The sequence below is a fragment of the Nymphaea colorata genome, chromosome 6 (assembly GCF_008831285.2).
Source record: "Nymphaea colorata isolate Beijing-Zhang1983 chromosome 6, ASM883128v2, whole genome shotgun sequence".
Taxonomy (NCBI): domain Eukaryota; kingdom Viridiplantae; phylum Streptophyta; class Magnoliopsida; order Nymphaeales; family Nymphaeaceae; genus Nymphaea; species Nymphaea colorata.
This window is the reverse complement of record NC_045143.1, coordinates 22,375,287-22,401,960: the sequence shown is the minus strand read 5'-3', so window position 1 is coordinate 22,401,960 and position 26,674 is coordinate 22,375,287. Positions and strand designations below refer to the sequence as shown.

The 26,674-nt window shown below is 37.6% G+C and overlaps 1 protein-coding gene across 2 annotated transcripts; it reads left to right on the top strand.

The window, feature by feature from the left end:
* The first annotated feature begins 297 nt into the window (after nt 1-297).
* Nucleotides 298-5,847, top strand: LOC116256808 (uncharacterized). 2 transcript variants are annotated; one of them, XM_031633299.2, is made up of 8 exons: nt 298-1,124; nt 1,279-1,402; nt 2,239-2,368; nt 2,474-2,510; nt 2,624-2,843; nt 2,960-3,095; nt 3,192-3,285; nt 5,305-5,847. In XM_031633299.2, the coding sequence occupies exons 1-6, from the start codon at nt 897-899 to the stop codon at nt 3,061-3,063; spliced, it is 843 nt and encodes a 280-aa protein (XP_031489159.1). In that variant the 5' UTR covers nt 298-896; the 3' UTR covers nt 3,064-3,095; nt 3,192-3,285; nt 5,305-5,847. The 2 variants fall into 2 exon arrangements, with proteins under 2 accessions (XP_031489159.1, XP_031489158.1); XM_031633298.2 differs by having other exon boundaries at nt 5,211-5,847.
* The last annotated feature ends 20,827 nt before the right edge of the window (nt 5,848-26,674 follow it).

The following is a 26,674-nucleotide window of genomic DNA, read 5'->3' as shown; positions in this document are numbered from 1 at the left end:
CGGCCACCATATTTGATTTGTTCACGGATGGTTGACTGATAAGCGGTATGGCTGATTTTTATGAATTCTTAAAAAATAAATAAAATAAAAGACTTGCATCGAATGATTGGAAGGTTAGGTGCTGATTATATGATACAAAATACTTTTGTTTGGTTATAATTTCGGTGTAGTAGAACACATGAGAGAGAGAGAGAGAGAGAGAGAGAGAGAGAGAGAAAGAATTACGGATAAGGCTGAGATTTGTCCTCCTGCATCAAGCAATTAATGTTCTGTCTAACTCAAAAGGGCAAATGGTTGTGTGCGAGAGAGGGAGAAGACCAATGTTCTGTCAGGGCTACCACAATCTCTCCGCGTGAGATGTTCGCGGAATTTTGTCGAAGTTCTTAACTCTCGGGGTCAAGAAGCAGCAAGATTAAATACGAGCAAAAGAAAATCAGGAGAAAGGGAAAAAAGGAACAACGAATCTAAATGCTTACCATGGCTGGAGGACTTTTTCCTTCTTTCATCCTCGCTGTCCCTCTTTGTGAGTGAGGTGGGCTGGGTCGGGCCGCCACGGATTGCTAGACCCCACTTCTTCCACCACTGCCACCACCACCGTCGCTAACTTCTCCTTGGTTTGCCAACGTTTTTAATATTTTACTTTCTTCTCTCTCAATCGAATTAAGTCCACCCAAATGCTTAAAAATTTGTTTACGCCCAAAAGATTCCTAAAACTGCTCCCCATGATGACTTGCTGCAACCCATGTTAGAATCCAGCCATTTCCAGGCAGCCAGATCCTCCTCTTTTTTCCGCCTTTATTTATATAGATGACGATTATGCCTCCGGCACTTGTCCCTTAATACCTGTTTATTGAGTCAATTCTCGTTGGCTCTTCGATCCTGAACGATCTCTTACAATGGCTGATCATCATCAACTGCCTGGACCAGTTTCCGGCTCGATCTGCCCTCCCCAATTCGTGAGTTCCCAATTTGGTGATACCACCTACACTAAGGTGTTTGTCGGAGGGTTGGCGTGGGAGACGCAGAACGGGACGTTGCGCCGTCATTTCGAGCAGTACGGCGAGATTCTCGAAGCCGTCGTGATCACCGATAAGAACACCGGCCGCTCTAAGGGCTACGGTTTTGTGAGTTCCTTCCGTCTTGCTTTGCTGTCTGTTTTGTTTCTTTGTCGGTTGGGTTGGATAAATTCTTCGCTTGTTTGGTTTCTGATCTGGGTTCCTCTTATTCTGTTCCGCGCTTCCTCTTTTCTTCTTCTTTTCTCCCTTGTTGATGGCTTAGGTGACATTTGGCGATCGTGAATCAGCAAGAAACGCATGCGTTGAACCAAATCCTGTTATTGATGGGAGGAGAGCGAATTGTAACCTGGCGTCGCTCGGCCGTCTCCGACCCTCTACACTCTCTGGTGAGTAGGAGTTTCCGCGTAGATGATGGTGTTCTTCCGTTTTTTTTCTTTTGCTATTCAATTTATTTTCTTCTTTCCTTGCTAACACTGTAAAATTGGAAATTTTGGCGTTTTCATCACATTCTCAACTCAGATTGTCATCATCTTTTCTCTTATCTTCCTTGCAATTTGCCAATGTTGATGATAAACTGGCATCTCCTCCTGGTATCTCACAATATGGTCGGATCAACATTAACTTCTGATGACACTTGGTTGAGTCATACAATTATATGTTGCTCTTATTGCAGGAAGTTTTGACACTCGACTAATTTTCATGAATTATGTTCCTTTTTATATCTAAAGCGTTGCAATGTAAGGTTTCCCATATGAATGCTCGGGATACTCTTCTCACACATGTTCATAAATGCCTGTAAGAATATTATCTATGGGGTAGCTGGTGGAGTGCATCCCGTGGTAGTATAAAATTGAGAGCTAACAGGTTTGATGAGCTCGTTAACACCCGGACTACTCCCCGAGCTGCTGTATCTAGACACTTTATTTGGATATGAATGGATTTTTCTTTTTCCTTTCCCTCAATTCCATTATCAAGACACCAAGTTAGTTTATGTTTGTGTTATTTCTTTATTATCTTCTTAGATTTATGGAGCCCCAAGAATGTTATTCACCATATTGATATTCTCATATTTTATTATTGGTAGGAATGTTTTGCAATATCGTATCTATTAATATCCATACAAATTTATCTGTGATTTTCTATTGATATTATTATCTTTTTACTTAATATAATATCAGGAAACCTATATAACGTAAGGGTGCCCGTGTTTGCCCTCTCATAGGACGTTTGCAGTCAGGGAGTCCTTATTTTAGGAGTGTCCAAGATGCTGAGGGTGCTTTCTTGGGTAGCACGACAGGTCACCAACCAGTTTCTTATGGATATCAACAAGGATATGCTTTTCCTTCATATGGGTGGGTTTTTTCTTTCCTCTTTTGTGTTTGAAGAGACTTCTCAATCTTACATGTAGATGTTGCTAGATAAGTAGTCTCAAAGCATGTAGCTGGATTTCTCTGCAGGTACATGACATATGGACCTGAATATGTTTATGCGCAGGTTGAAGCCTCTAGATTAAAAGTTAACAAACCGTTATTTGTTTGAACATGTAGTTGAGCATTGTGGTTTGTTCACTTCCATTAACAAGTAATTTTCTCATGATCTATTTGCAGAATGTTTACAGCCCTTATATGGGTCTTCCTTACGTTCAGATGTACAGGACACCTGGCACAGTCAATGCACCTTTTTATCTAATCAGCCAATCTGGTCAGCAGCTCTCTAGTGCCAATGGTTATCCTCATGTAGTTCAGGGATATGCAATCGCTGGCCATCCAATTGTTCAGTTGGGTAGCCCAAACGTCAATTTGGCGACTCCGTCACCATTTCTTCCAGGTATATGACTAACATTTCAAATAACATGTTCCTCTGGGAAAAATATTCTATACTAGTTTTGCTGTCAACTCATGGTGTGGTCTAAGCACATGATTCCTCCACCTTTGAGATTTCAGGTATATCTGCTCCTATTCCATCAGCACAGACACATACTTTGATAACTGAACATTCTCAGCAGTTTACTCATGGTGCTACTGGTTCAGACCAAACAACAGTTTGAACAGGGTACTGGGATGCTTTCAGTTTATTGAGGTAGCAACTGCAGCAGTTTTTTTTTGTGTTTACTAGCTTTTTACTGCTGCTTTAGGATAAGTCTTTACTCTGAACATTTGAATATATTTGTGGCAGGTCTTAGATTGCAGCAGAAGTATGAAAAGCAGTCTCCTACTTGACTGGCAGGCGTGAATCTACCCTTGCAAGTTATCGTCTTTGTATTCTAAAGGTATGTCTATCTATTCTTTCATAGTTTATTCAGCTAAAATGTTTGCTGGGTTGCAATGTGCAATATGCAATATGCATTTGAACCTTTTGCTGCTAAGCCAAATTTCATCTTGGTTTAATCCCCTTTAAACTGGGGCAGTCCTTGGTTAGCATTAATTTGGTTGTGGTTAATTTTTGAAAGATAGTAGTTTTAGCTGGTCACAACCTGAGTGTGTGGTTGCAGGTGTTGCTTACCTATCTGACACAGGTACGTGAGATTTGCCCACGTACCCATGTCAGTGCATGGCTACAGCGACACGGGTACGTGGGTATGGCTGCATTTTAAAGTATTTGAAATTATATTTTTTTAACTTAATTTTGATTTTGCCTTTTGTATTTCTTTTCCACTAAGATTATATATATTCCTCTCATTTATCTTTATTTTGAGATTTTTTGTGGATTATTATGTACAAAATATATATATTTATATACACACTCTGCCGTACCACCATACCCAAACTTTCTACAATTGTTGTACCCGTACCCGCATCTCCGTGCTCGTACCCATTTCGTACCTGTACCCATGCGACATGGACTATGATCCTTTCATTGTGTGATTTTACTGGCACCCCCCAATGATGTGAAATATATAGAATCTGAGGCATACAAAAACGGTATCCCCTTTAACATAGAAATTAATCTAGAGGCTTCTGTGCTTCAGTTTCTCTTTGAGGTGCTTTAAGTTCGTGTGCACCCATGATGCTTCCTACTGCAGCCATGCTATCCAGAGAAAACTAGAATGTGAAGTAGTAGACAGGTTCTATATGCTTGCATTTTTCTGTAGAACCACACTGGCATTTGTCTTTGTTTCTGAAACCATTTTTAAAACCTTGAGGTGAAAACCAATTATTCCATTTTTCTATACCAACTGAACTTGAAAGAGCAAAGCCTATATTTTTCATATATGTGGAGAAGGTAACAGGAATACACTTGCAACAACATGAAAATCATGAGAAAATGCCACAGTCTATGCATGCAAGTCTTCCTTCAGACCTTTTGCACTCAATCTTATCAAATTAGTGATTGCAATGTTTCATACACCTTTGCAGTTGTGGTTTTTCCATAGAAACTGTTTCTCATGATTGAGAAAAGCCAATTTCACTTTTCCTATTGTAATTACAGGAAAAAAATGCCAACACTTTTTTGATACCTGTATTTGGCTTGTTTTTATCTTTTAAAACTATAACCAGAAAGGTAACTATTCATTTTCAAAGTAGCATTGCATTTGTGTGTGTTTTGATTATTATTGTGGTGATACAAAGCTTTAACTTTAGTCTACACGTAACCACCTGCACATATACACACAGACTTCAATCTAAATCCATAAAGCATGAATTATCATCTTAAGTGAAGATTCTTGATTAGAGGAAAAATCTCTAGGCGTAGTGCTCGATGCAATATGTTGATGTATTTCTTGTAGCATTGGTGGCATCTTCTCCATGACAAAAATGTTGATATATTCTGCATATTTTCAATTTGCTTTTCCTGTGAGGAAGCCTAGTATAAAAGAGGGGTAAGACATGACTCATCGGTATTGGGGTACCCATTGGTCAGAATCTGGTTAATCTGAGTCTGAGAATTCAATCATGCGGATATGACTAATGCTATGTAGTGCAGCCAATTTTTTTGATCGTTGATATAGTTTCTACTTTTTATCTACGGGGATATTGAAGGGAACTGGAAATGCAACCAGTGTCATGCAGCTGAGCTAGAAATTTTCAACTAGACAATTTCATTTGAAAGCTAAGCTTGTAACTACTGCTTCATGCCAAAACCATTGGCTTCTTCCATTTTCCTGAAGTAGTTGGACTGCCTTTCTTGTTGTGTTCTATGAGATGCATCATTACTCAAGTTGGTGACTTGACCTTCAGTTTTTCTTTCATGCAGTATCATGCAGGCTAAGACATCTAGGGAGCCTGTCGTATCATCCATTCTCGGTTGAGTTAAAACTTTTCTCTTTTTGTTTCGATTGTTACTGCAGGTCATCCATAGTTGTCATGTTCAGAAGGAGGTACAGGTCTAGCTTCCCCTCTGCATTGTGTTGTCATTCTGTTAACGTTTGTAATCTGCAGGACCTATGTTGTTCATGAAGTTAAGTCGAAGGTGGCTGATCGATCCCTATTTTACTCGTTGTCCCTGAGAAGTACTAACACTACATATATATGTTGATAAGCCTCATTCTTATCACTTTAGAGTTTAGACTATATAGTTACAAACTTACAGATGTCTTTTGTCGGGCTTCTGTGCATATGAATCATGCGCTATTGTGAAAATTTCTCCATCTTTGACAGATGGTCGTCCATCTTTTATATTGATCACCTCCAAATTGTGTCTCTCTAGTTGCTTCTCAGGGTGATTCTTTGTCATCCATGCTAAAATCAAGTTATCTGAGATAACCTGTTTTCAGATGGTATAAATTTTCAGACGTTATATAATCTGTTGGTGTAAATTGTACATTCCAATGCCTCGTACGAGAAACCGCATGGCTTCAGATTTATGGAATTCTTGCTCTCTCTCTCTCTCTCTCTCTCTCTCTCTCTCTCTCTCTCTCTCTCTCTCTCTCTGTATGTGTGTGTGTGAGTAGCATTTTATGGATATTTTGTAGCACTTGTTTAACAAAGAACTTCCAGGTGATTAGACCAGTTCAGACTTCAAGTGTACATTTTGGTAGAAAGCAAATTGGTGGTGCAAAGAAATCTCCTTTGACGATGACTTTGGAGGACAGGAATATGAAAATGATTGGCTGATCCGCACCCTACCGACAGCCTGGCTGAAATGATATTGGGATGATATGACCTCAGAGAAGTGATTTTTAAAATTTCAATTACTTGAAATTAACTTTTAAAATTTTTTCAATAAAAAAATTAAAATATGCCCACCCTGGTATAGGCCAATGTCTATTGGTTGAAGTGCTTCACGGAGGTTTCGAAAAATGTGGGGTCAAACATGGACGACATTGTTCACATGCCTAAGGTATGTTTTCAGATGCCATGATCTCGTAGTCTCAATGATCAAATGGCAACTAATTTGTTTCTTCATTTACATTTCAACCCTAGGAGTTGCCACAAATCAGGGCGCAACCCTTGGTCCCTTTGTATCTGTTGAGTTTGTATTTAAGCAGGCTGCGGCCTACGTGAGAATGAATTTGAATTAGTATTATAGTTAAGATCTAAAAAGGATTGGTCGTCACATATGGAACCATTAATTGCAGATCTCTTGATTCATGGCATGGCTTCTATAGGCCTGGAATTGGAGCAAGCTATATATTTAGCGGGTTAGGACTCATTAGACTAGATGACTGGATCAGCTTTGTGAAACGGGCTTGAGGCTGGTTATAAATCTAAGTTTTTCGAGGAAGATCGATGCTTATATATCCTTAAACTCTTTAGACCATGGGCTCGGAGTTTGAAAATTATGTGGGGAGTATTTTTTTAATCAAAATTTTAGCCGAAGATACTGTTGCTTTATCAAAATTTCAGGGAAGGAATCTACCAGGTACTTTATGAAAACACATTTAACTTCAAAATTTTCAGAAGAGGAAGGGCCCGCTGGGCTCCTTCATGTTCTAGAGCTGTTTAACGTTGTTGAACCAAAGCACACTGTTTGGGAAATCACAAAAGCACTTGTGCCATAAAGCATTTGAAGATCAAAATTATGTTGTTTGTGTATGGATGTCAATGGATCAGATTTGAATCAGACATATTTCTAACCATGTTCGTTTTTTTAGATGGTCACACATTTGGATTCGAATTCAAATTTGAAAACAAATGAATAAAAATCTAACCGAATTTGAATCCAAAAATCTAACATATTCTTAACCGTATTTGTTTTTTCAGATGTTCACATATTTGAATTCGAATTCTTCTTAAACAAATCAATAAGAGCTTATCCAAATTTGAATCCAAAATCTAATTTCACAATCCAAATCCAATTTTAAATTAACATCTGAATCTGAATTTGAATCCAAATTCTAAATCGAATCCAAACAACTTTCATAATACAAGGGAGTTGGATGTATGATATTTATCTAAAACTAAATCTGATCTGAATATGCATCCAAATTTTATTGGATTTTTATGCATATATGAATTTTGAATCTGACAATGTCATTCCTTAAATCTGAATCCGACCTGATTTCTTAATCAAATATTAAATTTACAAATCTGATATATTAACATTCGTACCTTTAAGGGCCTATTTGCCCACAAAATTATAGTTTCGTTAAAAAAAAACAATGTTTTCATTTTATAGGCTTTCGATAATCTGACTTGCTGATTTCCTAAAACCGTGCTGTGTTCACAACTTCAGCTTCAACCCTGTGGTAAGAGGTACACTCGGTTGATAATGGTGTCTCGTCGATAAACTCGGTTGATTTTTAAAGCCACTTAGGCACTTGAAAATTATGGTCTCCACGTTGAACTAAGCAAGATAGACATCCGACAAAATTGGAACGATATAGAGAAGCAAGATACAAATTTTTGGGTGCAAGAAAGCTGTTAGAAAAGGTTCAGCTACCCATTTGATTGTGCTTGGAAACGATTGTGGTAATTGTAAAACAGGTTGAACTTTCTTGAACTTAATTGTTTGATTGTGCTTGGAAACGGTTGGATGTAGAGCAGGCTAAACTTTCTTGAGTTTATTAAGGAACAAGCAACTTTCATCCAAGTCTGATCTCAATTACTTGAACCATTTCCAGTTCTAGCTCTGATGTCAAAGGATCAGGTTCGAATCAGATGTAGCCTTTACCATATCCGGTACTTTACTGGATGTTTGCATATTCAATAATTGAAGAGAAACCTATACCATAGTCCAATCCTAATCCGATCAGAAGCCACTTCTAAATTCACAATCGAATCCAAATTATTTAACTTTTAAACCTAATTCGAACTTTATTACGATATGTTAAAAACCAACTTCCAAAATAGATGGACATTAGATATAAAATTCATTTAAAGCTAAAGCCAAATATGATGGCATCATGTTTATTTAAATTTGAAGCTGAATTCGATCGGATGTCATTTCTTAAACCGAACCCCATCAAACATAATTATTTTGAATGACAACTTTTTTCATATCCAATCTTTTTGAAGCTATTCGATCAGTCGTCCCGTCCGAATCTAAGTTATTGCTTCCCTATCCAGTTCCTCCGTGGAAAGTTTGAGCGCCTAAGAGGTTTATGCAGTCAAAGGGGCTGAGCATCGGTAACCTACCGGGCTGGCCCGACAAGGCCCGATTCGGATCGATATTTTTGTAATATTATTGTATTTTAAAAATAATATATATTTTATTATTAAAAACATATTCTATATTATTTTTTTATTATATATATATATATATATATATATATATATATATATATATATATATATATATATTATTTTAACTAGACCGAGCTCAAGTTCGGGTTTCGGGTTGTCGGGCCAGGCCCGAGCTCAGTTTTCGAACTGTGGACTGGTCCGAGCTCGACTCTTTATCGGGCTCGTCTAGGTAGAGATAAGTGGTCGACCTCTTTCTTAATTTGTCCACTTGATAGTCTAGTTGGTTGCCTGCTTTAATGAGTTAAATGACAATGGTATATATATCTATATATATATTGTAAGATGACAAGGGCAAAGGATGTTGAACTAACTTTGGTCCGGCCGTAGGTAAAGAATCTATGGTTATTTTTTCTCCTGGGATCCATGTGACGCTACTAAGCGCATTAATGTTTAATGGAGGACTCTGCGTGGTTTTAAATAATATTAATAGCTCACCTTATGTCACTCTGCACATCATGCTGATTATAATGTTAATTATTTGTGTAGAATTCATATTTTTTTTTCATATTTTTTTTTTGTTTTCCTACGTTTTGCAGGGACAGAAGTCCATGTAAAGCTTTCCTGGAATCTTGAAAGTTGTTGATATATATTCACAAAGTTCACATGCTTGATGTAAGTTCTAATTTTCGTTCAATTTCTAGAGTTTTGACAGTTTGTTTTTCTATATATAGATGATTCTTCTTTCACTATTCCTTTCCAATTATCGGATTCAAAAATTCTTATGCTTTTATATTCTTAAAGGAGATTATTTTACTTGCATGCCAATATTTATTTTCACAAAATTTAGCTTGCTAATCGGGTCAACGCAGAGCACAGTAAAATGGGATTTCTTCCCATGATCTTTTGTTTCAAATTTGAACTCTATTCTTTTATATTCTCTAGAGCAACTAGGTGTGAAATTCTATTGATAGTTTCCCTTTTGAACAAATCAAACAATATACAAAAATAAACATTCAGTAAAATGGTAACAACGTGCACATGCATTATTAATACACGTTTTTAAAGGCAATTGTTGAAAGTATTTGGCCAAAATAATTAACTTTTGAAAGTATTTTAAGCGTGCATTAGCTAGTCATTCTTGGAACGGAGTTAGCTGAAAGTGTTTCCCACAGCGAAAGAAATAAAATACATGATCACCTGTCCACTCTTTGGATGCATCACTCATGTAATGCGATCTTGGTGTTATTAGAAAATGGTAACTTGAAAAACCAAGAAAGATGGGAAATGTGTGCCACTTACTGGTCTAAACACTCTGTAAGTATTTTATGGACATACTTCAATTTTTTGGGCATGTTCATCTGCTCTAATTTTTTGACAAATTCACAAAAATATTCCTATAATATTCCAACTACCAACCGACCCCTTAGAGAAGTGTAAGTCAAATAACCTCATATATCTCAATAATGTAATTTGGTCATCACTAAGACAATTCATTTACTTGCAGAAACACAACGTCAGAAACACTAACATGGCCATTTGTGTAGTCAAAACCGTCACAAAATATGTATGTATTTTCGACATCTAGTTACTTGGCCATGGCTTTTAGACATGAAATGTGCCTTCTATGACACAACATAAAAATAGCCATATGAACACGAAGGTAGCCAGCTGATTTCAATTTTCACAAAGATAACATTTTCTTATATATATATATATATATATATATATATATATATATATATATATAATCTTATATTTTGTTAGTATTTGTTCCTTTCTTCATCTTAATTTGGAGAGTGTTAAAGGGTCTTGGAGTGTCATCCAACATCTTTTCTTCACAAACAAGCCGTGGTTGCCTCTCGTCTGCGTCTACTCCTTTGATTGTGGTCTTAATGGAGAAGAAAATGTTTAAAGATTAAAACCAGCAACGTCTAGAAACAGATGAAGCTTTCGTCACTCACTACATTCTATTATTGTCATTTTTGGGTTACGTTTTTTCTTCAAGTGGTTGTTCAGATCATCCGAAGGACTCTGCAAATCAATACTAAAAGGTGTTACGAGGCCATCTACTTTATGCAATAATATTATGCACATGTGGGTGGTTTCTTTCCGGCTGCCGTTTTCCGCCCACCGTATGTTTCTATATGGCCACGGCAGCAGTACATGATTTGCCTTTATTTTACTCGTTTCATAGTCTCGGTTGTTCCAGTTGATGAGGGGTTCGCCAACCTCTTGCCCAAGGAACGGAAGTTATGGAACCCGATCGTGAAGTTTTGATGCTTACACATGCCACCTGCCCTTTCTCTCCTCTTTGGATGCTCATGCTTTCTTTTAATGAAATTCATCCCCTCTCTCTCTTTCGATCTCTATCTCTATCTCTCTCTCTCTCTCTCTCTATATATATATATATATATATATATATGTATATATATATATATATATGTATATAAAGTGAATCATCTTAGTGACTTTTACAAAATAAACGTTTGGGAGAAAATCAAGAACAAAAAGTTACTCAGTTATATGATTAAAACATCATATCTCGTTCTTCTCATTAATGTTTTCTCAGCCTTTCATGTTGACAAGATCAATGGCTAAAATGATCTTTTACAAGTCATACACCTAAGAGTCACATGCTTTAAGAACTTGAAGTCTTAATTAAACTAACTTGTTTCTAGAGTAATCTAACCTTGTAGATGTGGGCTTGCACGTCATTAACTAGGACAGACAAAATTAAACCGGCAATTTTAAAGACTACATGTATTTGTAGTCGTAAAAGATAGACAGTGGTTCTTATAACACCAAAAAATCAGGACTTTATAAATCCAACTTAATCAAGAGTGCTGTTTTGTAACAGATAATCAGTAATACTGAAGATATTTGTATGCGTATCCAGATGATCTTAAGAACATATCGAACAGCATAATTTCAAGTGTCATGTTGGTGTCCCTACCTAATTAGCTGGTTGTCATGCATATATCGGTATCAAGTTTACTGATAATCACGTTCCAAAAGGTCAGCTCGACCTTCAATTTCAACACGGCCACATGGGGGAGGTTGATGGACAACCTGCCGGATCTCTTTCTCTTTGTCTCCAATCATATAGAAGCCGCTCATTTAGTCCACATGAATATCGCAGATGTCGGCCAGGCTCTTCAAATTTCCTTTCTAGCACCATTTTCCTAATGCTATGAACTTAGAAGATGTCCGATTGTCAGATAAGGAAGCCATTGTCCGTTTTCTTTTTTCAAATTGCTTGGAGGCCTATTTTGTTTGAAACTTTTGAGAAAACGACCCAATGGTTTCTTAAAAATTGAAGTGAAGTGAATGCTTATAAATTGGAGAAAGATTATTTATTATGACATTTCACGTATGTGAAATGCCTCGATCGCCTAATGCCACACTCATGCTGGTCACTAGGCATGATGTCAAGGCTATTGGAATGCCCTAACAGGCTAACACTCCAAGTTGTCTTTCTCATAAATTGAAAGTTTACTTTTTTTTTTTTTTCTTGTTAACTTATTTGCAACTATATTTATTTAAGTTTGAGCTGGAAAAAATCCTATTTGAATTAGGGATGGGTATTGGACTGAGTACCCATAAGGTGTCCCATCTACCCGATGGGTACTCGGTACCTAGCCTAACTTGGCCTAAGCCTTAAAATTATGCATAAGACGGCCAAGCAACTTATTTATCATTATTATTATTATTATGTAATTTATTTTGTGAAAATTAATTACATTTATAAATTAAATTATGTTTTAAAACATATTTTTTATTCTAATTAGGTTCCTGCCCTATTATGAACCCTTTGCGTGTGAAATTCAGAAAAGATAAAGGTATCAAATTTGGACACAATACAACCACAAGTAGCCAAACACTTTCATGATGTTTGACATACACCAGGCCTTACCCTTCAAGGAAAGACTGCATGCAACGGCGGCGACAATTGGCCAACTGTGTAATCGATATATCCCATTTCCTGCTCTCATGAATTGAGATCTCTACTTGCCAACGGTGTGTGTTGGTAATTGAAGTCAAAGTGATATTTGAAGCATAAAATGACCAGAAGTCACATCAGTTAATCAATTATTAAGTGTAAAGTAAATCGACTTTGCATCAAATTCTGTTCTGCCAACAAAAAAGAAAGTTAGACCACCAACTGGCTATTCATATTCATGATCAACGATCAATGGCGGAGCTAAAAATTTTTAAGCTAAGAAGCACTATACAAAACTTCTTATATTTTAAGGGGCACCAAGATATAAAAATAGTCAACTTAAAGGCCCTCATATGGAAATAAAAAAAATTGTAGGGTTGGTGTGGACAACTATTTCATAGCAGCCACCATGCAGCTCTCTCTGCTACTGTTCATAATAGTCGCCGGCATTCCGCTCAAACTAAAATCCGGTGCAACCCTTGAAGTAGATCAGTAATGCAACCAAGGGACTGCACCACTAGCTGCTCTTGTAAGTGCTTAATTTGGGTTCGGGGCAGGGTTTTCACTTCGACTTGCCATGAGGAAAAACTTGAGATTTGCCTTGTGAAAACCAAAAAAAACCTGAAAAAACTGTCTCCAAAACATAGTTTGAGAGTATCATCCAAACACTCTCAAAAGGAAAGTCCGAAAAGAGTTTGCACAAATTTTACATCCTGATTGCAACTAAAGCTCTGCCTATCCTGATTGAAAAAAAATCGTTGTTAAACAGAAATTTTGCTTAATGATTAAGATTTTCCCGCCAGAGGTTCTTAGCTGAGAAACATTTTCTTTTCTTCCTGTGACATGACGACTATCAATACAAAGAAAATTGAAAACTACCTCCAACTGATTAGAGCCGACAAGCTGAGTACTATAAAATTAACAAGATCTCTTCCCCTTATTAGTAGTGCTGGGAAAATGTTTATACAAATCATGGATTTTAGACAACTGTGGCAGGTCACCTAGAAACAATGGAAAGTGTTAGTTTCTTTTTCACGAGTACATTTTTCACACAGCGAAAACCCTCTCCAAAGAGAAACGTGCAGCGAAATGTTTGATAGCATTGGATTTGAGATTCTCAGGATTTAAGATCAAACCCCCCCTCCCTCCTTAAATCCAACTTTTTCTCAAAACAAAGAAATAAATTGAAAATTTTACTATGGATTTTTTCACATCAGTAAAAACATACTATAGATCCATATCAGTTCCCTAGGCTTCAACTCAGGAGTAATAACATGCTCCGATAGGTATTCAGCTCCATTGCCATGTGCATTCGGGAGACAAAGCGATACCGCAGGGTCCCATTAACCGTTGACAATGGCTTCCACATTGACAGTGGGTATCACGATGAAATGGAAACCACTTTTTTGTCTTCCATGCACCACGGCAGAAGGTTGACTAATAGTAATAATATTATTAGAATAACACTAATAATGACAAGAATAAGTGGAACAGAAGATAGATACATTGATAGAGAAAATGATCATGATAGGGACGGAGCCAGAAATTTGGAGAAGCCCAATAATATTTTTAAAATTTACAGGGGCAACAAACCTATCTTTAAGCGATCAATCCCTGTGACTGAAAATTTTGAGAATCTTACTTTCTTACATATGACCTTACCGGAACTTCACAATTGCATATCTAATTAGCATATTTATGTTGAGAAGAAACGCTATCAATATACTGCAAAATATAATTTTTATACTGCTTCTATATATATATAATTGGTATATACCGGTCGTCAGGGACAGAATCCCAATCTTCTGTATTCATGTTAAAAGCTACTTTAAACAAAATATGAACATTTGTATATACTAATTCAACATCAATCATGTTTTAGTTTAAGTTATTTTTAAGAAAAACACTTATTTTTCTGTTATAAAAAATTTGGTGTCATAAGAGGATTCCACTTTTTTCATTACTAGAAAATATGTTAAAACTCAAAAATGACTGACTTAGCATATGATTCTCACTAAATAATTTCATATTTATAAAGTTAGATTGTATACAAAATTGTTTTAGCAATCCATTTTTAATAGTCTGGCTGGTCTGATATATATATATATATATATATATATATATATATATATATAGAGAGAGAGAGAGAGAGAGAGAGAGGTGGGGGGGGGGGGGGTATTGGTCCATGAGAACGACTTTGGCTAGTGTTAGCTTAACCAACAATAACGGAAACTCGTTCCGTCAGCTTCCTTAAAATCTTTGTGCTTTCACCATTCAGTATAAATGGAGACATGATTGGGAGCAAAGACGTTGTCCAGCAGAAACTTTCCGTTCTCCGACCTCTTCTACCCCACATCAACAGTACTCCTTCAAAGCTGCAATGGCGTCGGTAAGGATTCAGAGGAGAAGGACACGGGCGAAGGGCTTCCGTGTCAATTCTGGCAGGCTTTCTGTGCACAGGGTGCACATAAAATTCTTGAATTTCCTAAGAGTGCTGAGGAGCGTAAAGTGTCTATGTGGACGAGTCATGGCGACACTGAGGAAGGAACAAAAAGAAGACGTGTGCGCGAGGCAGAAGTACTGTGTAGGGAGGTGGGAGTCGAACGTGTTCTATGCAGAAGCTATTGCCGATTGCTTGGAGTTCATTAAGCGATCGGCTTCTTTGCAGGTAGAGCCCGATAAGACGGCCAAGCTTGTTCACTAGGACCGCTCTTTTCTTTTCTCTCTTCTATCTCCTTTTTCCTTAAGGTTCTCATGGGAGAGCACAAAAGGGTTGTCCTGGAATTGGCATTTACAGGAGTCAGAGAGGTTAATCTTTTCAGAGATCCGATTTCTGTTCATGTTTTTTCTCTTTTTCCTTTTTCGATGACGATCTGCTCGGAATCACAGGCTTCTGTCTTCTGTTGTTAACTGTACTTCGAGGCAAACTGTAAGTAATTCTGCTGTATCTTACAAATTCTCGGAAGCAATTGTTAGACAAGTACACATCGCACCGAATAATTTGACGATCGATGCATTAACTATTTTGGTTCCGGATTTTTTCTCCTTTTGGGTTTGAACGAAATGGACACAAGGCCATAAAATCTGTGACCAACTTAATTTTCCAGTCGACGTTCTACAAGAACCTAAACTTCAAATTGATGAGATTCAAAGGAGATGAATGACTTGTTTAGGAAGCCATGTTGCCAAGACAATCATGAATTACAGAGATAATAAACAATCGTGGCTATGCATCTAACGGGCAAGACCTTAGAAACCAAGATTCAGCTGGCCTGGCAAACTACGAGGATCAAGTAGTATAAATTTTGTGGGAAGTTAAAACTGAAGCAAGTCCTGAGTTTCAATGGAATTTCTTAATTTCTAACTGATAAAAGCCACCAACAACAAAAATGACAAGTAAAGAACAGAACTAATCTCTGGCCGCCATGAAAAATAAAGTTGGTATACAGAAAATCCCAGAGGAAGTCAAAATCAGATAACTACCACATGATGACGGGAAAGGTACCAAAGAATATAAGGAGCCATAAGCTGACGGGTCATGTAAAAGTAAACTCTTTGACAACAAGGTATTCAGGGACACATTTTATCGTCGGAGTTTGTGGCATGTCTTGTGCAGGGAGATGTTCACTTTGCTATTCGGCTACGGCACCGTCCTTCGTCTTCTGCTGGGTGACTCTGCTGTTCCATCTGTCCACTCTTTCTCCACCTTTCTTATTACGTTTTATTGTGATACTAACTTGTATATTCTCTTCTTATATTTCGTTTATGCGGTTTGCATATGTACTTAGGGAACTTATTGTCCCCAAATTTTGCTATATATTTCCATTTTATCGGCAAAAGTAATCTCTTTGACACGCATTGATTAACTCAAAACTGGATGAAAAAGCACAAAATAGGGTGACGACCATGACCTACAGTGGTTCTAATCCAGCCTTATGCAGCTAATGATATAGGACAACATAAATGGGCCAATTGCCTCATTTGGGTATATCTCTAACTACTTCATTAACGATATTAGAGGCAGATAAACATGCATGTTTATCGTCTTTATGCTTAATGGTCTCTATAAATAAGCATTTGTAGTTGATGAGAAAAAAGCAGAAAACCTTATTCCATGGAGGAATTCACTTTCTGAACGTTCACCATGAGGGCTGTCATAATTTATCGATAGCAGTTACTGCTTGACTAGCAATCCACTTTCTGCGGCCATCGCTTGGGATGATTGTTCCACTTTGACTTCTACTGCGGAACTGCTTCAACCTCGTTATGGGTATATGCGTGCTTCTGTTGCGTGTATCAACAGGGAAACTCGCATGGGTGTTGAATCCAAGCAACTAAGGAAAGAATACTGGAAATCTTGACGAAGGGAAAAGGCTGATAAAGGCAAACAACAAATATGGAAGCATACATGATCACCTCCACTAAAAGTGGATCTATGTATGGGTTGAATGTCAAAGCTAGTGGATCCTCTAATTTTGATTACAGAACAGGGGAAGAAAAGCGGATGTATCTTCTGTAGGAACTTTAGGTTCCGCCCAGGATCTCCAACCAAGTTTGGCCTGCAACTCTGCGAGCAAGAGAGGAAGAAAGAAAGAAAACTAGAGAGAGAGATTTTTGGGGTTTACTTCCAAGGGGCCTCTCACAGGTTGATGTGTTAGAGAGAGATCCATCAAACTCTGGATATGCTAGGAATATATAGTCCAGCCCCTTAGGTTTTCCCCAACCCTAGCAGCGGTTAAGTGAGTGAGAGATTTTAGGTGAGCATTAAAGCTCGTAACTGCAAGTGGGCCCCCCTTGCAGTTACGATATGAATGGGTAGGGCTCATGGCCACTACCACTACCCAACATCTCCCACTGGGCCATGAGACCGCCAGTTTGCTTCCACTATATGTGGATTTTCTTTATTCAATTTGTTACGTGGTTTTTCATAATTGGCTTTTCCAACGCAACCTAACCTTTTTCAAGGTTTACAGCGAGGTTTTCCATTCAATGGTTTTTCCTTCGCAACCTTTCAAATATTCAATATATATCACATTATAACATATTAAAACTTAGTTCCATGTGGACCACAAGTTTTACATAAAACATCAAGAATTCTCTTGATTATAATACTAGCAATCATATAAGCATTTGGAACGTGCATGCATATTCTCTTCTTATTCAACAATGAAATCAACCTAAATATTTTTCAACCACCTCACAAAGAGGCAAACCAAGAATTTCTTAGCCTCATACGGGCTACATGCTTGACAAATCATTTAGAATTCTTTTTGTTAAAAAATGCTAACAATCACTTGAATATATCATTTGTTTCATTCATGTATCTCAAACATTTAACTGCCATAAAACAAGGGTCAGCCTGGACTTTCTTAATGTATACTTACAAGCCAAATTAGAAGTTTGTACCAAGTCCAGCACACAAGCTAATATGCATTAAAACACATGGAATACTTTCCTTTACTGTATTCCATAATTACTTAACTCCTTTAACAACAAGAGTTCCATAGCATTCATGCAATGCATTATATCATATGGCAAAGCAATATTAGTTTTTCAACATAGTAAATGACATATTCAAGTGTGCTCCCACTTATCAAATATTTACATAGTCATCAACTTGATTAGCGACACCTAATCTTTATTATGACTATTTAAGGGAATGAGCAATCAACCCATAGTCTATCATACAAGCACTTTTCATCTTGTATAATTTTCATCAATGTACTCTCTCATACAATGAGTTTCATTTAACTCATCAAGGTCAATACATAATTTTGACAACCCATGCATGCAATATACAATTCACATATCTCTACATATGTATACCACAAGATGATCAATAAGATCACTAATAAGCTTCAGTTTGACGTTTAATATCAAACTGATCTTAGTCGGTTCATTACGTGACCGCTTATTAGCATATTCAATCAATCAAACTTGATCACCAAATAAATAGTCAGTTTTTGTACATGCAACAATTATTCACATATAATCATGGAGCTCACTACCCAGTCGGTTCATTACCAGACTGATCATCATAAGAATCGTGCACAGTTGATTCATTATTAAATTGTTTCCCAGTCGGTCCATTGTCAGACTGTTATCCAGTTGGTTCATTGCCAAACTGTTCCTCAGTCGGTTCATTGCCAGACTGATTATCTGAATAAATCAGATCCTCCAATAGATCGTTATGATCTCCCATTGGATTATTGTATTCGGTATTCTTATTCGAACACTTCAAACTCATGCATAAAAAGAAAATGTCATATATCGTACTTTCATTTGGGTATCCAATACATATGTATGTGCAAACACATCGTTTCATTTTTAGATATGCATTTAACATGCATTATAGATCTCCAAGGATCTCAATATGGATCTAATTAGTGTGGATCTCATTATTTTCATGAGTATTATTTTATACCTCATGGAAAATTTAAAATCAAATTCATCCTCAAACAGAAACTTGCTTAATAGCAAGCTAGCTTTGTTTGATCCTCAAACGAACAAATAACATAATATGCTTGGATCTAATATAAACAAGATATGGATGTTTAACCATATATCCAAATATATATTCAAATCCGAATCAATGATGTATATAAGGTGGATCTCAAACAATGAATAGATCCAATTCCAAAAGCCACATGAATATAAAGATTCAGATTATATTAGTATACATCCAAACGAGAAACATCCACAATACAATTAATATGAGTTTAAAACAAATGATCCTCATTGAAATATTATACAATATGATTCAACAACCAGATTTGGATCATTGCTAACCCATCTCTCTTTTGAGAAAAACAAGTTATCATGTATTAGCACTTTAGTGCTACAAAGCTTCAAACAAATGCATTCTTGCCAATATTAATTTTGGTCCAAGAGTATTATATTACATCTCTTGAGTATGCATTAAAACAAATTCATTTTCCTAAGAAAGAAAGGCAAATGAAGCTTTATTGAATGATTTCAAGAATAACCTTTGGATCTAGAATGACAACACGTATTGCAGTATGATCATATCCAAAGGCAACCATGATAACATATATTGGAACTAAAACAACAGGATATGAATTATTCTCACATATCCAAACAAGTCAGTTTAGATATGCAGCTAAACTTTACGTAATGTGGATTTCATTAGTTCAAATATGGAAATTCAGATCCAACCAGCAATATCCACAATACAATAATCTGAGTTTAAAAAACACAAATGATCTATATGAAGTATTGTGCACTATGATTTCAATAACCATGCTTGGATCTAAACAATAGTCCAACTTTTGAACAAGGTGAAACAAGAAAAATTTCTCTACCTTGAGATGATGCATGTTTGTACCCAAACTAATCCATCACCCTTAAAAGCAAATAAAGTAAGTCTTTAAATCAAGACATTCAAATTTATATGGGTTTCAGTCCAAGAGTGTTACATTACACCTCTTGAATATATATTTTTAAACAAGTTCACCTCATTAATGGAGTAAATAAAGCATTGTTCAATAACACTCTAGAATGATTTGAATCTAAAAGGACAACAAATATCACAATATCATTGGATCCAAAAAGCAAACATGATATATTGTGTTTAGTAACAGTACGAGAATTTGGATCCAATGATTCAACCAAGTTAATTTGGATCTTAATGTATCACGACCCAACATAATGTTATAAGGATCTCACCATGTCTAAGAGTGTTGATTTACACCTCTTAGCATATCAACATGCGATAACATAATCATTCCTTCTAACTGGAATTCATCTTTAGCACTCTAGTGTTACACATTGCAAAAGTACAACTTGTAAAACCATTAGATCTAAAAATCAAAGCTCATCATAGTATGTTTAGAACTAATATAGATCTTGAACAAGTCAAATCAGATCATGCTCCAAAAGAGTGCAACGTTTAGTGTGAGATCCAAATTCAACGACTGAATATGGATTTTGAAAACAAAAGTTTTGGTCATATCTAATATCTGCATAGACCCAAAATTAAGATGAATATTCATAAATCAAGTATAATAACATATACTTGAACCAACATAAACAGGATATGGATTTTTAACCAATATCCAAACAAATTTAGATCTGAATATGTCATGATTCAAACTGAATACAAATATGGATCTTAAGCAACAATCAGATCCAAAGCAAAAATCCAAATAATTATTTAAATTCAGATCTTACTCATGTGGATCCACATACAATAATATCAACACTATAATTGATATGTATTTAAACAAATAAAGAGGATCCAAATTTAAATTTAATATGAATGTTTTTCAACATAATATCCATATCCAAATACGACACAAGGTTTATAATGTCATTGGGTCATGCACACACAAAATACCAAAATTGCATAATCATACATACCTGTTGCTAACTATTTTTCAGTTTTTACCTTAAGCTCCCACTCTTGAAGTCATTACTAAATTAATTTCATAACAAGTATAAAACAATAACAAGGAGAATAATATATCAAGGATTTCCAAAGCCTTTCTAAGATATCACTTAAAACAAGGAAAACTCATATTAAACTTTTTTTTTTTTCATGAGTTTCCCTTCTTATTTCCAAACTGTCTTGGGAACCCTTTTCTCTAATATTAATAAGCTTGAGTGGTACTTGTATGCAATTTTACAAAACAGCTCGGTCTTCTACCAAAATTATAAAACAATTTTCTGGAACACTCTTTCAGAAATTTATAATAAGTCTGAGGGTATTACCATGCAATTTCATTTAAAATCATGGTCTTCTACTGAAATTGCAAAATAATTTATCGGAACCCTCTTTTAGATAATTATAATAAGTCAGAGGGTACCACTACGCAATTTCGTATAAATTTCTAGGTTTTCACCGAAATTAACTTTCGCAAACCTCTTTCTAAAAAAGTTTATCGCAAAAAAGTTGCGGCATTAATTTATCAAAATTGTAACAGTGTTTTTGAAAATTATGCAAAACTGGTGGACTGATTTTGTAATTTTCACACTTTTGGTATAAATACCCCTCCTAACCGTTTTTTCACTCATTTTTCGCCCGATCTTCTCTCTCCTCGAGCGAGAGCTGCCTCCTCTTCCTCTCGTCTCGTCCGGCGGTGGAGCTCCCATCGCCGCCACTGCCTTCTCTGCTCACGGTTTCCAGCATCGTCAATAGGGGGAAACCGGCAGGAGAAAGGGGATGACAGGAGGAGTTCTGCTCGACGGGCGTTCCTCATTTTCCCCAAATCAACTCTGCCAGTCGTATGAGGCAAACGACTGGTTTCCAGTCGGGTGGACGATTCCCTCCACTTGTTGGTAACCCTAATGTGTTTCTTTGCTTTCCTCGTTTTTGTGTGTTTGTTTTACCCTTGCTGGATGTCGAGCAGAGCAGGCCTTGCCCTCTGCCGGTTTCGTTCAAAGCCGTTTTCTTTTTCAGACATGCGTGCTCTGCCCTTGGGATTGAATGTAGTTTGGTTTCTCAATGATGAACACACATAACATAATACAGGAAACCGAGAGTTTCAAAGTTCAATCGACACCAATATGCCTCACTCCTAGCATGCTTTGTTTTCTTGAAAATCATAAGGAAGTAGAACATAGAGCACTATATTTCCATTCTAGCATATAACCTTTCACGCAGGGATTCAGATTTAGGTGTGCACACACATAGATCCATCATTATATCATGCAACATATATATATCTCTATATCACAGGCACTGCTACGGTCGAGTTCACTTACTTGGAATTCGACAAAAAATGGCTCTGATACCACTGTAGGAACTTTAGGTTTTGCCCAGGATCTCCAACCAAGTTTGGCCTGCAACTCTGCGAGCAAGAGAGGAAGAAAGAAAGAAAACTAGAGAGAGAGAGTTTTGGGGTTTACTTCCAAGGGGCCTCTCACAGGTTTATGTGTTAGAGAGAGATCCATCAAACTCTGCGTATGCTAGGAATATGTAGTCCAGCCCCTTAGGTTTTCCCCAACCCTAGCAGCGGTTAAGTGAGTGAGAGATTTTAGGTGAGCATTAAAGCTCGTAACTGCAAGTGGGCCCCCCTTGCAGTTATGATATGAATGGGTAGGGCTCATGGCCACTACCACTATCCAACAGCTTCAGCTAGCCGAACCACTATAAACAGTGTGTTAGTGCATCCTTTTTTATTTTCCCACGGTTTTTTGTGGCACTGTAATTGGCATGGTAGCAGAGCTACCATACACTCTCCACTCTTCATTGAGATTAAGCAGTTCGTTCTGATTCTTTTCTGCTATATTTTTGTTCTTTTTCCTGCTGTAGGTGCTTTGTTGTTCTTCTTCAAAAGATCTTTTAGGCCACCATGCATCACTCGAGCTCATTGAGGATACTGCAGCTGCATTGTGCTATTGTCTCTTGCCATCCTACTTTGTGGACTGTTGTTTTGGTACTGCACCTCTATTTCAATCTATATTTCTATGATTTCTTGCTCTATGCAGTTTTTCTTTCTTGATTCAATTCACTGATGGCACGATCATAAAACGATCAAAGGAAGAAGTTGTTCAATGGAATGCAACCAGGCTGCATGAACTGTTTGCCATGGTGCTCAGAGATTGAATATGTGATGTTTTCCCAAGAGAGCCTCAAGTTTGTTGATGGAAGTCGTATTCTCCCAGGAAAAAGGATTGTTAAAGTAGGCAAAACCATTGCCAATCCTGATTACATATAGCGGAAGCGATCAAACCAGTTAGCACAGTTGGACTAAAGCTACTGTTAGTGAGGTCGTGCTTAGTTGACTTGTCTCTATCAGATCTGCTTGTGTCTCCTTGAGCCATCACCGTTAATGGTGAAACAGTAATGCCCATTAAGCCTCGTTCTGGTACCAATTAATGAAAGACTAAGTAAGATTAACTGTCACAAAAAACATGTACGGATATAAAACGAGAAGAAAAAAGACTGGTATAAGACACAAAATTCTATATCTCAGGAATAAAACGAAAAAAGTTCGGCAAATTTTTTAAAAATTTTAAACATTTAATACATCTTAAAAATTATTAAAAAATAAAAATTAATAAAAAACGGCAAAAAACGGGAAAAATGGGAAAAAACGTATAATACGAGTATTATATGCATATTATATGTGTTTTTTGTTTTTTGACGTTTTTTTATTAAAAACGCGTTTTATTCTCGTTTTTTTAAAAAACGGCGTTACATGACCCGTCAGCTTATGACTCCTTATATTCTTTGGTACCTTTCCGGTCATCATTTGTTAGCTATTTGACTGCCTCTGGGATTTTCTGTATACCAACTTTATTTTTCTTGGCGGCCAGAGATTAGTTCTGTTCTTGACTTGTCATTTTTGTTGTTGGTGGCTTTTATCAGTTAGAAATTAAGAAATTCCATTGAAACTCAGGACTTGCTTCAGTTTTAACATCCCACAAAATTTATACTACTTGATCCTCCTAGTTTGCCAGGCCAGCTGAATCTTGGTTTCTAAGGTCTTGCCCGTTAGATGCATGGCCAAGAATGTTTATTATCTCTGCAATTCATGATTGTCTTGGCTACATGGCTTCCTAAACAAGTCATTCATCTCCTTTGAATCTCATCAATTTGAAATTTAGGTTCTTGTAGAACGTCGACTGGAAAATTAAGTTGGTCACAGATTACTTTTCCCTTTAAAAAATTCTGAAGATTGCTAGGTAAAAAAAAAAGCGTAAAATTGTCATTCTCTTGTGCAGAATTGTTATTAGCCAAATTTTCTCCAATCAACACAAATGATATTAATTGGAAAATTCATGGTGATACCGCATTTTCCCAAGAGACCTATAAGAAAGAAAAAAAAAATATTTTTTTTTGCTAAGAAGTATCAAATTCCTCATGCTAAAACCATGTCAGGACAAGCCCCTTTATAGATGGAGATGACTTATCAAGCCAAATGTACTGGTGAAAATCTTGGAACTTTAAATAGTTATCACATACACAAGAAGAAGAGAAAATGCAAAGAGAAGAGTGGTGCCATATTCTCATACCAGTAGAGTTGGGACAGAGCCGAGCAAGGATCTCAAAACGGATGTCTCTCTCACAGTTCACTGTTCTGGTGTGGATCTTGAAGATTTGTGTCCGACTTTCTAGATCAGGCAATCCAAACTCAACCTTACGATCAAGCCGTCCAGGACGAAGAAGTGCAGGATCCAACGTATCAGGTCTGGACTCGTGAAAAAAAGGAAACAATAATATTAAAACATGTAAGATAAGCTGGCTTCAGTAGCTTTTGATGCTAAGCCTGCCATGGAGCAATATACTAACACAGCCTTGTGATGCTAAGCCTGCCATGGAGCAGTTTTGTGTCTTCAGTCAGGATGCATATTCTTCAAATCAAGTGAGATCTTTAGAAGGTTCCCAAGATCATGGGTGGTTAAAGAGAAGTGGAGAAAATGGTGCGAGACTCTAGGTAAAGTGAGGAGATCATGGGAACGACCCAGCGGTTACTAACTTGAGGGTTAAGTTTTAGTTTTTTTTTTTTTTTTTTTTCTTTCAATGATGGTTTCCTTTTTTTAGTGTCATGTGTGTAGTTGAGAAGAGCACGCCCAAAAGAAAGAAGAAGAGAAAGAAAAGTTTTTTTTCCTTTTGCCTCTGACGTGTAGTTCTCTCTCCCTCTCTCTCTCTCTGCCCTCGTCGTACTCTTCTCCCTCTCTCTATGCACCTTTGCATTCCCTCCTTGGTGCGTTGCAGCCTCTCTTCCTCGTTTTGCCTTATAAAAAAACAAGGGATTGAGTGTGAATAAAAGGAGTTCGCCAACATTTGGTATCAGAGCATCCAAGTTGTATGCCAAGATTCAAGCGGATGTCGATCATCACAACTGAGGCAGCACAAGAGATCGCTAGTGGGGCGTTCCAGTATCTGCAACCCATGGCAACCAACTACACCAGCTGGGTAATTAGGGTCCAGACCATGATGGAAGATCAACAGTCGAGCGGCTGTCAACACGAGGAAGGACAAGAAGGTGAGGTCGCATCTTCTCCAAGCCCTTCCAGAGGATCTCCTAATGCAGGTGGCGAAGAAGGCGACAGCGAATGAGGTCTGGGATTGCCTCAAGATGACATTTGTTGGGGCAGATCATGTGAGGAATGCGCGCCTGCAGACTTGAAGAGCGACTTTGACGCCATGAGAATGCTAGAAGGAGAGTCGTTGGATCAGTATGTGGGCAGGCTCACCAGAATGTCCGTCAAGTATGCCAACTTGGGGGGAAACCCTGAGCGATGCCACCCTGGTAAAGAAACTATTTGACACCGTTCTAAATCGGTTTCTCAGCGTAATCGCCGGCATATAGCAGTTTTGCATCCTCGACACTATGCTATTTGAAGAGGTCGTGGGACGACTCAAGACCTACGAAAGAATGCTCTCGTCCCTGAGCATTCGGAACCGGTGGGAACGACGATGCTCAACTACTTCTCACTCAGGCCGAGTGGGAGGCACGACAGAAGAGAAGCGGCGGTGACCCATCATTGACCCAAAAGGAGAGGGTTCACGGGGAAGGAGGGGTTCACAGCCGCGGTGGACGTGGATGTGGCAGAGGGTGCGGCAGAGGCAGATCGTCGACTTCCCACTCAAGGACAGAGCAGGTGGCTCTGAGGGTGGTGGTCGTGACAAGAGTTACATCTGTTGCTCCAATTGTGACAAATTGAGGCATTACGCGAACCGATGCAGGGCTCCCAAGAAGAAGAAGGAGGCACATCTCACACAAGCTGACAACACCGAGCCAGCCCTGCTGCTTGCAGAGTTGGAAGAAGTGGTGTTTGCAGCACTTGAACAACCAGAATGGCAAGATCGGCAGGATGTCGTCCTGCTGAATGATGAACAGGTATGGCCGGAACTGCACGAGCCCGAGCAGGACATGAAAATTACTGATGTCTGGTACCTAGATAACAGTGTTAGCAACCACATGACAGGAGACAAGGTCAAGTGTCGCGAGTTGGACGAGGCAATCACCGATAAAGTGAAGTTCAGCGATGGCTCGTCGGTGCAGATCATGGGTAAGGGCTCAATTCTTTTTAGATGCAAAAATGATGATCAATGGCTGCTCCAGGAAGTATCTTATATCCCGAAGCTTCGCAACAACAACGTGAGTCTTGGGCAACTCACCGAGGCAGGCAAGGTGGTTATGGATGAAGACGAACTTGAGGTATTCATAAAAAAATCCATG

What these genes read in the sequence shown, in the direction of transcription:
- LOC116256808 (XM_031633299.2), top strand. Translation starts at nt 897, where the DNA reads ATGGCTGATCATCATCAACTGCCTGGACCAGTTTCCGGCTCGATCTGC. An exon ending in GCTCTAAGGGCTACGGTTTT is followed by an intron (nt 1,125 to 1,278) that starts GTGAGTTCCTTC and finishes TTGATGGCTTAG; the next exon opens with GTGACATTTGGCGATCGTGA. An exon ending in TATGCTTTTCCTTCATATGG is followed by an intron (nt 2,369 to 2,473) that starts GTGGGTTTTTTC and finishes ATTTCTCTGCAG; the next exon opens with GTACATGACATATGGACCTG.